Source organism: Ovis aries, chromosome 20 (assembly GCF_016772045.2).
Source record: "Ovis aries strain OAR_USU_Benz2616 breed Rambouillet chromosome 20, ARS-UI_Ramb_v3.0, whole genome shotgun sequence".
NCBI classification, from domain to species: domain Eukaryota; kingdom Metazoa; phylum Chordata; class Mammalia; order Artiodactyla; family Bovidae; genus Ovis; species Ovis aries.
The window spans coordinates 7,286,156-7,299,190 of NC_056073.1; the positions used below are offsets into that span (position 1 = coordinate 7,286,156).

A 13,035-nucleotide genomic window follows, 5' to 3' on the forward strand; every position below is an offset into this window, starting at 1 on the left:
AGGCCCCTGCCGTGGGAGCAGAGTCTTAGCCTCTGGACCACCAGGGAAGTCCCATGATTACTTTTGCAAATTTTATTGAGCTATAGTTGATATACAACATTGTGTTAATTTCTGCTGCACAGCCGAGTGATTCATTTGTACATATATACATATATGTACATATACATACATACATTATTTTTCATATTCCTTTCCATTATTGTTTATCCCAGGATACTGAATATTATTCCCTGTCCTAAAGAGTAAGACCTTTGTATTCCTCCGTCCTGTGTATAATAGTTGGCAAACATAATTCCCTTTAAGAAGAGGGAGGAGGAGCTTTGATCGGCCCACAGCAGAGAGACTTCTGCAGTGGCTGGAAAAGTTCTAGTTCTTGAACTGGGTGTTGATTACAAGGGTTTTATCTTAAGTCATGTATTAAATAACACATTTTACATGGTTGTTGGTACCTCAGTTTTATTTTAAAGGAAAAAAAAAGACTTTAAAAATCAGTGAAAACAGGACTTCTCCAGGGGTCCAGGGGTTATGATTCTTCACTCCCACTGTAGGGGGCACAGGTTTGATCCCTGGTAGCAGCGCTTAAGATCCCGCAGCCCTCACAGTACAGCCAAAAACAAACAAAAAAACAATGAAAAGGAAGCAGTGACTATCTGAACACTTGTCTTCTGAAGACTGCAGGGCTGCGTTTGGAGGAGAGGAAGTTGAAGACCACGACTCAGAGGGCTAGGGCTGGACCTCAGAAAAGTAAACCATTTGGGGCTGGAAGGAGCTAGGTCTTGGGGGAATTTCTGGGCACTGTCCTTGGGAATGAGGACATGTGTAGACAAGGAGGAAGACAAAGGGCAGGAGGGTGAGAGACGCGTGACCTCAGAACACAGCACTCCAGAATTAGTTCAGGACTCCTCCCAGGTCTCACAGAATGAGTCATCCCGAACATTGACCTCACAGAGTCCTTCACTTGGTCCAAGGCCACCTGATGGGTCTTCAGGCTCCCGGGGAGAAACATCAGTTAGAACCTAGTGCGGCTGTGGTGGAAGCACTGCTCTTGGGACCTGCAGGGAGAGCGATAAAGTCTCTTGAGGTCCCCACCCTGCTGGGCAAGGACTCAGCAGACAGCGCACCCAGCCAGAGCCACTTACATCTTATCCCTCCCTCTGCCAAAGGCTGGGTGACTGATCTGGGACCCAAAGATAAGGAAGGAGACATTACCTCATTGCCAAGCAACGGAGTCTCCACACGTCCTGGAATTAAAAAAAAAAAGAAGGAAGAAATAGAATGCATCAATTAGGATCAAAAGTGATTATCCTGAGTGGTGGGAGATGACCCACAACATCAGAACTCCGTTTCCAATTACCCCCTGAAATGTTTCTGGCTTCAGAAAAGATAATCCCAGTGATCCCTGAGAAGTATGGTCAGCCTTCCCCTGTCACACATCTTAGACGTTAGGAAAAGTGGAAAGTGGGAGAAGCTGGGGGCGGGGGGTTAGGTAGCAGGGTGCTCCTCAAAACTTATTACCTTTCCGGGCCCTGATGTGGATGGCAATTCCCACCAGAAAGAAGACTAGCCCGACCAGGAAGGCTGCAGCTCCACTCAGCATCTTTCTCCAAGAATATTCAGACTGAGCTCCTAAGGGAAACAGGTCTCAAAGTTGGCCAAAAGCTCCCAATATTTGGTGCTCCTTTCTGAAACTCCATCCACCTGCAATGCAGAAGACCCCGGTTCAATCCCTGAATAGGGAAAATCCCCTGGAGGAGGGCATGGCTACCCACTCCAGTAATCTTGCCTGGGAAATCCCATGGACAGAGAAGCCTGGCTGCTACAGTCCATGGAGTCCCAAAGAGTCAAACATGACAGTGACTAACATTTTCTCCTGAAATCCCAGGGTCTGTGCTGGACAGCAATACAATGCTGTCCAGAGAAAGAATACATCTTTGGGTCCAAGGTTTGTACTCATGGAGTTTCTGTTAATGATTCTGATGGCCAATAAGAATGCCCCCCCAAATGTTAAGGCCAAAGTACCAGAGGACACAAGTTCCCAAAACCAGAAGTGAGTGACAAGGTGATTAGACCTCCTTATTTCTTGGAAGATCCAAGGGTAGCTATCTGCCATGATTTTTCTCCACCCCAGCCCAACGAACCCAATTTCTATGACTCCTTCAGGTCAGAGGGAGGAACTAGCGCTGTGGCCAAGGTGAATACGGAGGTAACACAGGCCCTGTCCAGGGTCAGATCGACCCAAGTTGGGTTCAGAAAGTACAAGCTGGTTCTCACTCCACTCCACAGAAACAGGGCTCGGCAAGCTGGGATGGTCAACAAGGCAGGTGTAGACCTCTCCAAGCTCAGGCGTCATGGGCAGCATCACCGTCGTCTGAAAGGTCCAGTCTCCATTCCTGATGAGGCCGGTGGACATGACCCCCTCTCTTTGTTCCTGCCCATTCCGGAACCAGGTGACCTTGATGTCCCCTGGGTAGAAACCTGTCACCAAGCAAAGCAGCAGATTGAGGTGCTGCAGGGCTGGGGTCTTCTCCGGATACACTGTCACCTCTGGTTGCACTAGGAGGAGAGAGAAAAAATGAGAGGTGGTGAAGGAAATCCACAAAGCCAACACCGGAGTGCCTTTAGGGGCTGTCTCTGCCCTGAGTCTCTTCCCCAGATCACCCACCTGGCAACCGGAAATGTGGGGAAAGCTCACCCCCAGGACTCAGACACTGGAAATGTCAATGTCCACAAGGAGGATGTGGGCTTTATCAGACACACCTACAATTTTCCTTGTGTTCAGGAAGACACTAGCCCTCAAAGGTGCCAAGAACTGGTATCTGGGACCAAGATCACAGTGACCTGACCCCTGAGGACAGTGAGTGAGTCACAACTGGGGACAGATCATATATAGTCTCCCCTGCACCTGACCCTGATGGATAGATATCCTGAAGCAGGAAACTGCCCAGGACAAGGAAGAAGAGCCACGCCCAGGCTCCCACCTAGGAGACCCCAACTCCCACCTCACCTCTCCTCCCCACGGTGAAGGGTGCACCCAGCTTGTAGTTGCGTCTGCAAAGCATGTCCACAGAGGCTCTACTCCTCGCCAGAATATCCGGCCGATTGTTCCACAGCTCAGCATCGGGCTTCCCCAGCTCCGTCAAGGCCACAAACATTCCCAAGTCGCTGTCGAAACGTGCATACTCCTCCAGGTTGAAGATGAATCTGACCACAAACCGCACTTTTTCTGTCCCATTGGTGAAGTAACAGTCAGCCTTTGCCTGGGTCACAAAATCTTCTGGAAAACCAAAAAAGACTATGAACCAGCCCCCATCTTTAGGAAACCCCTACCTGGTATATTACAATGCACCATATGGATTGGAGAGGAGGGCTTTGACCTCAGTAAATCTGACAAAGTAGCCTCTGCTCATCTGGGCCACACCCTGGTTCCTCTTAGCAAACAGACATCTATTCTTTAAAAAAAAAAAAAGTGGTACACATATACAATGGAATATGCAGTTCAGTTCAGTTCAGTCGCTTAGTTGTGTCTGTCCATCACCAACTGCCGGAGTCCACCCAAACTCATATCCATTGAGTCACTGATGCCATCCATCTCATCCTCTGTCCTCCCCTTCTCCTCCTGCCCTCAATCTTTCCCAGCATCAGGGTCTTTACAAATGCGTCAGCTCTTTGCATCAAGTGGCCGAAGTATTGGAGTTTCAGCTTCAGCATCAGTCCTTTCAATGAACACCCAGGACTGATCTGCTTTAGGATGGACTGATTGGATCTCCTTGCCATCCAAGGGACTCTCAAGAGTCTTCTCCAACATCATAGTTAAAAAGCATCAAGTCTTTGGCACTCAGCTTTCTTTATAGTCCAACTCTTACATCCATACATGACTACTGGAAAAACCATAGCCTTGACTAGATGGACCTTTGTGGACAAAGTAATGTCTCTGATTTTTAATATGCTGTCCAGGTTGGTCATAACTTTCCTTTCAAGGAGTAAGCATCTTTTAATTTCATGGCTGCAATCACCATCTGCAGTCATTTTGGAGCCCAAAAAAATAAAGTCTGTCACTATTTCCACTGTTTCCCCATCTATCTGCCACGAAGTGATGGGACCAGATGCCATGATCTTCGTTTTCTGAATGTTAGGCTTTAAGCCAACTTTTTCACTCTCCTCTTTTACTTTCATCAAGAGGTTCTTTAGTTCTTCTTCACTTTCTGCCATAAGGGTGGTATCATCTGCATATCTGAGGTTATTGATATTTCTCCCCGCAATCTTGATTCCAGCTTGTGCTTCCTCCAGCCTTTCTCATAATGTACTCTGCATGTAAGTTAAATAAGCAGGGTGACAATATACAGCCTTGACGTACTCCTTTTCCTATTTGGAACCAGTCTGTTGTTCCATGTTCAGTTCTAACAGTTTCTTCCTGACCTGCATACAGGTTTCTCAAGAGGCAGGTCAAGTGGTCTGGTATTCCCATCTCCTTCTGAATTTTCCACAGTTTATTGTGATCCACACAGTCAAAGGCTTTGGCATAGTCAATAAAGCAGAAATAGATGTTTTTCTGAAACTCTCTTGCTTTTTTGATGATCCAGCAGATTTTGGCAATTTGATCTCTGGTTCCTCTGCATTTTCTAAAACCAGCTTGAACATCAGGAAGATTACTCAGCCATAAAAAAGAACGAAATAATGCCATTTGCAGCAACATGGATGGACCTAGAGATTATCATTTAAGTGAAGTAAGTCAAAGGCAAATATCATATGGTATTGTTTAAATGTGGAATCAGAAATAAAAGGCGTACAAGTGAACTTACCTACACAACAGGAATAGAGTACAGATATAGAAAACAAACTTATGGTCGCCAGGCATAAGGAGAGGAGGGATAAATTGGGAGATCAGAAATGACATATATATACCACTGTATATAAAATAGCTAACAGCAAGGACCTGCTGTATAGCATACAGAACTCTGCTCAATACTCTGTAATGGCCTATATGGGGGGAAAAAATAATGAAAAGAGTGGATGTATGTATATGTATAACTGATTCACTTTGCTGTTCACCTGAAACAAACAACATTATAAATTAACTATACTCCAATAATTTTTTTAAAAAAAAGAACATTCTTTCTTCTTTGAAAGAAGCCTGAGGGCCAGCCGATCAGGCCAGCCAAATAGGAGACATGTCACCCAAAGAAGCAAGTCAAAATGAGTCCAGGGACACGAACATTCATTCAACAAATATACATTCATTTGACCAATATTTATAGACTGTTTGTGTTTTGCCAGACAAAGTGCTAAGTGTCTCCAACCCAGGCTTCCAGAAGCCCAGACTTTTAATTCTCCTTATTATCAAGTCAAAACCAACCATTCCTGTATGGAATAGCTCAATTTTCTTGCCATTAGCAGCTTCATTCTATATATTCCTTCTGGAGTAAAATGAAAGGAAGATGGAGGTGAGGTAAAAACAAAACAAACAAACAAAAAAAAAATGCAGAGCAGATTCACAGTAGTAGAAATTTCCCTTCTGCTTTCCACTTAAATAGGTTTTCTCAAGAATTTTATCCTGTGCAGGGTTACTCAGAGACCTCATCCCCTCTGTTGGCTCTAGTAAAGTAATGATCTCATTACCTCTATCAACTTTGGGCAAAATAATATAAATCCCTGGTTTGAATACGCCTTTATCATCACCATCACCATCATTGGCCCTATATGTACAGTTCTAGTGGTTGCAATAACATGGTGATAAGGAATATAAGCTTAACTTAAACCTTCTCTGGAGCCTTTAATATTAAGCATTTCTACTGAGAATGAATTTAAAAATCCAAATCCAAGGATTCCCTAGAGGCTCAGTGGTTTAAAAAAAAAAAAAAAAATCCGCCCAGCAATGCAGGAGACACGAGTTCGATCCCTGATCCAGGAAGATGCCACCTGCCGCAGAGCAACAAATCCCGTGGGCCACGACTACTGAGCCTGCTGTGCTCGAGCGCCCCGGAGCCACAACTAGTGCAGCCCACACGCCCCGGGGCCCATGCTCTGCAGTGAGAGAAGCCGCTGCAGCGAGAAACCCATGCACAGCAACTCGAGAGTGCCCCCTGCCTGTCCCGACTGGAGAGGAGCCCACGCAGCAATGAAGACCAAGCGCTTCAAAGTAATTAAACAAATTTTAAAAATTATTTTTAAAACTCCAAATCAAAAACAAAATCTAAATCCTTCAATATTCTGTGATAAACCATAATGGAAAAGAATATGAAACAGAGTGTACATATATATATACACACACATATAACTGAGTCCCTTTGCCATACAGCAGTAATTAACACAACATGTAATTCAACCATACTTCAATAAAAATAAATTTAAATAAGTAGAAAAATAGAAATCAAAACCCGTTCTCCATTCTCCATCTCTACTTTCAAAGTACGTTACTAGTATTGGTAGTGATTAGTTTGAGCTCTGTATTAACTTTCATACACTGTACCTCATTTCTAAATGGTTCTCCAAAACAGTTTTAATTTTCCAAAGTTATTTAATCAATCTTCATAGGTGAGAAAAAGTGTGACTGTTTACTATGGTAAATTCATATGTTGAAATCCCAAATCCCAAGGATGATGGTATTAGTTGGTGGTTTCGGGGGAAGGACCTCAGTTGAGAGCGTGAGCTCTTGATGAATGGGATTAGTGCCCCTAGGGAAGAGGCTCCAGAGAGCGCCCCAGCCCCTTCTGCCACGTCAGGACACAGAGAAGGCACCAGCTCCGAACCAGGATGACAGCCTTTCCCAGGATACAACCAGGCTGGAGTCTTGATCTTGGACTCCTCAGCCTCCAGAACTTTGAGAAATCAATGTCTGTTGTTTATAGGCCACTGAATCTGTAGTATTTGTCATAGCAGTCCAAACAGACTAAGATAATGACAGCTGTCTTAAACTTGAAGATATGGGTGCCTTTAAGAGAGAAACTGGTGTGTGGCCGAGGGCTAGGTCTCGGTTGACTGGGGTTCTGGTTCTGCATCTACTGGTGTCTCATAGAAACAGACACTTCCCCTTCCTGACCTGCTTCCCCGTCAATAAAGACGGGGCTTCAGTTCCCGCACACCACCACCAAGGTAGAGCTCAAAAGCATTTGGGTCAAGTAAGAAAAGAAGCAGAATGTGAGGAAGCAGACGTGGCTCACATGAACAGTGGAGAATTACTCAGCCACAGAAAAGAACAAGATGGGGTCATTTGTAGAGATGCGGATGGACCCAGAGACTGTCATATAGAGTGAAATAAGTCAGAAAGAGAAAAGCAAATATCAAATATTGATGCATGTCTCTGGAATCTAAAAAAAAAATGCTATAAATGACCTTGTTTGCGAAGCAGAAATAAAGACACAGACGTAGCGAACAAATGTATGGATAAGTAGGGAATGGGAGGTGGGGGGGAATGAAACTGGGAGGTTGGGATTGATGTATAGACACTATTGATACCAAGTATAAAATAGACAACTAATGAGAACCTACTGTAGAGCAATGGCAGCCCACTCCAGTACTCCTGCCTGGAAAATCCCATGGACGGAGGAGCCTGGTGGGCTGCAGTCCATGGGGTCCCTAAGAGTCGGACATGAATGAATCACTTCACTTTCCCTTTTCCTTTCATGCACTGGAGAAGGCAATGGCACCCCACTCCAGTGTTCTTGCCTGGAAAATCCCAGGGACAGAGGAGCCTGCTGGGCTGCCGTCTCTGCGGTCGCACGGAGTCGGACACGACTGAAGCGACTTAGCAGCAGCACTGTAGAGCACAGGGAACCCTACTCAGTGCTCTGCAGTGACGTAACTGGGAAGGAAATCCCCAAAAACAGGGGATGCGTGTGTGTATAGCTGATCCACCTTGCTCTACAGTAGAAACAGACACAGCATTGTAAGGCAACTATACACCAATAAAAATTAATTTTAAAAAATTAAACTTTTTAAAAAAGCAGAATGCAATTCAACACATAATGACATTTACTAATATTTTAAATGCACACAGAAAACTGCTACATAAACCCTGATACTTAAAGCCACAGCAGACACGGAATGGAAGGGAGGGAGAGAGGACAGAGAGAAGCGAGTGATGACAAGGCGCTGTGAGCTTGTTGGGAGAGAGAACTCCACTCTGTGCACTTGAGAACCACGTAAAAGGACGTTCAAATGGGTTAGTGGTGCAGATGAACCAGGAACGATCTCCCGGAAGAAATGGCATTTCGGCTGAGAAGTGAAGGGTGATCCTGATCTCAGATGCAGACCTGCTTTCGTGTCGAAGTGCAGAGGAACTGAGAGTCAGGAGGGCAACATCCTTCCTGGGCCAGCCAGACTGCTCTCAAACTCAGATGAGTCTCTAATCTCCAATTCCCTCTTTCATCTTACAGTCTAAATTAGAAAAATAATTATTTTTCTGTCAGATCTGTGTCAGAGTTTAGGTCTTACTGATCATGTGTGTGTGTGTGTGTGTGTGTGTGTGGGTTGTTGTTGTTTAACAGAAATTATAAGCTCAGAGAGGTTTCTGTTCTCCAAGAACAATGATCTCCTCACACCCACCCTCCCCAACCCTAGGGTTTTGTTCCTCTTTTGGGTTTAACGACTGGCATTTAAAGGGGCTCTGTTTTAAGAATGTTGTATCCTGTTTTCTTCTGATAAATATGTTTTCGGGATGTCCTGTCATTTCATGTTTGCATAGCTTAACTTCTCAGCTAGACAAATACCAGTAAGCATATGTACCTGGCAATCTGAGGATGGGCATCACACATTCAATTTCCCCTGTTTGTCAAACCGCTTGGTACAATCTGACCATGTTACAGAGGCTTAAAAACGTCAAATGACACAGTCAAGTCCATACATGCATAAAGAAACAGTCACAAATAAAAGGAGTCACAATCATCAAACTCCTGGCTAAAAGACAGTGGCAATTTTCAGCCTGCCTCAATTTTTCACAGTTCTCCAGATGGCCATCAATACCATAAGGACCCTGAGCAAGCAATATGTTTCCCTTTTGTTGAATCAGTGGTTCTGGGACAGGAAGTCCCTTTCGCCGCCGCTCCATTTCATGTGGTAAAGCGGGAGGGAAAGCTTTTCTCTGAGAAAGATTCTCTGAAGTCAGAGCTGCTTCCTGTCTGGACTGGAACCTGGACCTGTAGGGAAAGGCCTCTCTCCCCCGTGCCAATGTGTGCCTCTATACCTGAAAGAAATCACTATCTTCTTACCTGGAGAATCTCTGCCTTGAGTCATAGAAGCATCCAGCCTGAGAACCGTGGATGAGAAGGCCACCACCCAGGGAACCCAGATAGGACTCATTCTGGAAGAAAGCAAACAAGACACGAAAATCTCCACCTCTTTAGAATGGGGCTTGGCCACACACACTCAGTCAAATATTCATGCAGAGCAGAGATGTCTTTCTGTCTACCCCGGGATTGGAAACTCCTCATCCAGATAACCAATCAAGCTAGAGGAGCTTAGTGTCATTAGGTGCTGGGTAGGATGCCTTCATAAAGTCATGTGATACCACTCCAGAATTTTTCACCTGCAGAATCACTGGCTGCAGTTCAGGGACTTGGAAACTGGACTAGGAGGAAAAAGAAAAACTACTCTACAGGGTATGTGGTCTCAGGACGACTAGACAGATTGCTCACCGTGGATCTTTGTATCATCATCCAGCACCGTCCCTGGCCTATTGTGGCCAGTAGATCTCCATGATGATGCGGTGACTGACACTGTCAACAGAGAGCGTCTAAACGAAGACAACAGCGGACAATATTCCAAGGCATGGCCGTTATGAGGACTCAGGGAAAGGGCGATTAGAGAAAAAATGGAAGAGACAGAATTATCTGGAGAGGTGGATTTCCTATAAACCAGGAGAGGGAGGAAAAAACAAACATGGAGAGAAGCTTCTCGAAAGAATAAAATGCTGCAAGAAAATGTTTAAAAGGATAAAAAGAGAGAGTGTGGATATGTGTATATGATTCACTTTGCTGTACAGCAGTAATTAATACAACATTGTAAATCAGCTATACTCCAATAAAATTTTTAAAATAAGAAAAGGGTTTGGTGTATATCTGGGAGACAATAGCTCTCATGGATTTATATTTATAATAACAGCGAAAATAACACATAAGCATGGATAGTGAATCTAAATGTTAAACTTCTTAAGCTAATACAGGTAGATTTGAAACCATGTTTAAAGAGGATAAAAGGCGGGGGGAAGCATTATTATGTTTTATAATTAATGGGGCACCAGTAGCCTTCAGTGGAACAGAGTATTAAAAGAAGAGGCAATATTTCAAAAAGGTAAAGAGTGAATTAAAACGAGAAAATGAAGGCGGTAGATGTACCAGGACTTCAGAAATTTTGGAAGTTGACGTATGTGTACTATTTTGTTGTTTGTCCAGGCGCTCAGTTCTGTTCGACTCTTTGGGGCCCCATGGACTGCAGCACACCAGGCTTCCTTGTCCATCACCATCTCCTGGAGCTTGCTCACACTCATGTCCATTGAGTCGGTGACGCCATCCAAACATCTCATCCTCTGTTGTCCCCAATCTTCCCCAGCATCAGGGTATTTTCCAGTGAGTCAGTTCTCTGCATCAGGTGGCCAAAGTATTCGAGCTTCAGCTTCAGCATCAGTCCCTCCAATGAATATTCAGGACTGACTTCCTTAGGATGGACTGGTTGGATCTCTTTGCAGCCCAAGGGACTCTCAAGAGTCTCCCTCATTGCAGGCAGATTCTTTACCATCTGAGCCACCAGAGAAGTCCCATAAACTTCTTAATCAATTGTATTATTCAGTTCAGTTCAGTCACTCAGTCGTGACCAACTCTTTGCGGCCCCGTGAATCACAGCACACTAGGCCTCCCTGTCCATCACCAGCTCCCCAAGTTCACTCAGACTCGCGTCCATCAAGTCAGTGATGCCATCCAGCCAATTCATCCTTTGTTGTCCCCTCTCCTCCCGCCCCCAATCCCTCCCAGCATCAAAGTCTTTTCCAATGAGTCAACTCTTCGCATGAGGTGGCCAAAGTACTGGAGTTTCAGCTTCAGCATCAGTCTTTCCAATGAACACCCAGGACTGATCTCCTTCAGAATGGACTGGTTGGATCTCCTTGAAGTCCAAGGGACTCTCCAGAGTCTTCTCCAACACCACACTTCAAAAGCATCAAGTCTTTGGCACTCAGCTTTCTTCAGAGTCCAACTCTCACATCCATCCATGACCATAGGAAAAACCATAGCCTTGACTAGACAGACCTTTGTTGGCAAAGTAATGTCTCTGCTTTTCAATACACTATCTAGATTGGTCATAACTTTCCTTCCAAGGAGTGTCTTTTAATTTCATGGCTGCAGTCACCATCTGCAGTGATTTTGGAGCCCCCCAAAAAATGAAGTCTGACACTGTTTCCACTGTTTCCCCATCTATTTCCCATGAAGTGATGGGACCAGATGCCATGATCTTCATTTTCTGAATGTTGAGCTTTAAGCCAACTTTTTCACTCTCCTCTTTCACTTTCATCAAGAGGCTTTTGAGTTCCTCTTCACTTTCTGCCATAAGGGTGGTGTCATCTGCATATCTGAAGTTATTGATATTTCTCCCAGCAATCTTGATTCCAGCTTGTGCTTCCTCCAGCCCAGCATTTCTCATGATGTACTCTGCATATAAGTTAAATAAGCAGGGTGACCATGTACAGCCTTGACGTACTCCTTTTCTTATTTGGAACCAGTCTGTTGTTCCATGTCCAGTTCTAACTGTTGCTTCCTAATCTGCATATAGGTTTCTCAAGAGGCAGGTCAGGTGGTCTGGTATTCCCTCTCTTTCAGAATTTTCCACAGTTTGTTGTGATCCACACAGTCAAAGGCTTTGGCATTGTCAATAAAACAGAAATAGATGTTTTTCTGGAACTCCCTTGCTTTTTGGATGATCCAGCAGATGTTGGCAATTTGATCTCTGGTTCCTCTGCCTTTTCTAAAACCGGCTTGAACATCTGGAAGTTCTAGGCCAAAAAATTCTATTGATCCAAACTTATTTTGGGCCAACCCAATTCTTTCTGGTGGCCTAAAAGTGATATGCCTCTATGCTGAGGGTCAGTCACCTTTAAGGTTAGTACTTGTTTTTATAGCTACCTTCTGCAGTGACGAAAGTAAGCAGTGAGTAACAGTGGTTTAAAATTATTTTTTTCTGTGAAACTGGCTAATTTGATACATATAGGGAGTGTATGAATCTGAGTGTACTTTCAAGCTAGATATGTACATATAAATAGAAGGTAAAAAGAATAAAATGCATTGCTTTAAAAAGAAAGAAAGAAAAAACACTTTTTCAGACACATGATTAAAATAGGAAGATTTGAAAAACAGGGGAATGAGGAAGTTCAAGCTGTGTGTGGCTTCAACAAACTTATTTTAGAACAAGGCAAGGTCTTCTGTTAAAAAGAAACTGGAAAAAAATATTTGATAAGTAAGAAGAGCAAGACTTCTTTTTCTCCAAAGTGATCTATAAGTGTATTATTACTTAATTTGCCTCTCGATCCATGGCCCAATATTGTGAATCCTGCAAGATGAAACAGACATGTTTCTTGTCCACAAGAAACGTAAAATTTAGGTGGAGTGACAAAGAAACAATTCACTATAATATCAGGAAGAATCAAATGAGCTTTAAAGCTTGGGCACACAAGAAAATTCAAGCCGTCTAGAAAGAGTTCATGATGAAGCTGATCAAGTTGATATTTCACAGAAGTGGCCAACAGGAAATGTTATAATTCGGAATACCCAGTGCATGGGGACAACAGAGAAGGAATAAACAGTGAAACAAAAAATGTGCCAGGAATTCCTTAAAAATTACTGTTTGGCCACAATAAATATATGTATGCACACTAATTCACTGAATGGGAGAAGAACACAGTAGAATTTTTTTCTTTTTCACTTCCCTAAGAGAACACATGTTTTGATGGGTGTGTAAGGTGAGACTGTAATGGTACTAGACCCAGAGAGTCTGGAATATTTGAGTTATGTGTTACCGAACATGCTGAGAGGCCCTCAGCTGCCCACAAACACAATA

At 43.9% G+C, this 13,035-nt stretch overlaps 1 protein-coding gene across 3 annotated transcripts; it reads right to left on the reverse strand.

The window, feature by feature from the left end:
* Nucleotides 1-439: 439 nt before the first annotated feature.
* LOC101109219 (HLA class II histocompatibility antigen, DO beta chain) lies at nt 440-9,341 on the reverse strand. 3 transcript variants are annotated; one of them, XM_012100467.5, is made up of 6 exons: nt 9,204-9,341; nt 3,005-3,271; nt 2,272-2,553; nt 1,516-1,626; nt 1,210-1,241; nt 440-1,052 (listed from the first exon to the last, which is right to left on the reverse strand). In XM_012100467.5, the coding sequence occupies exons 1-6, from the start codon at nt 9,292-9,294 to the stop codon at nt 1,017-1,019; spliced, it is 819 nt and encodes a 272-aa protein (XP_011955857.2). In that variant the 5' UTR covers nt 9,295-9,341; the 3' UTR covers nt 440-1,016. The 3 variants fall into 3 exon arrangements, with proteins under 3 accessions (XP_011955857.2, XP_004018787.2, XP_042092769.1); XM_004018738.6 differs by having other exon boundaries at nt 3,005-3,274; XM_042236835.2 differs by lacking the exons at nt 440-1,052; nt 1,210-1,241 and having other exon boundaries at nt 1,521-1,698; nt 3,005-3,274.
* Nucleotides 9,342-13,035: the final 3,694 nt, after the last annotated feature.

What these genes read in the sequence shown, in the direction of transcription:
- LOC101109219 (XM_004018738.6), bottom strand. Translation starts at nt 9,294, where the DNA reads ATGAGTCCTATCTGGGTTCCCTGGGTGGTGGCCTTCTCATCCACGGTT. An exon ending in TCAAGGCAGAGATTCTCCAG is followed by an intron (nt 3,275 to 9,203) that starts GTAAGAAGATAG and finishes TTGGTTTTCCAG; the next exon opens with AAGATTTTGTGACCCAGGCA. An exon ending in CTTCACCGTGGGGAGGAGAG is followed by an intron (nt 2,554 to 3,004) that starts GTGAGGTGGGAG and finishes CTCTCCTCCTAG; the next exon opens with TGCAACCAGAGGTGACAGTG.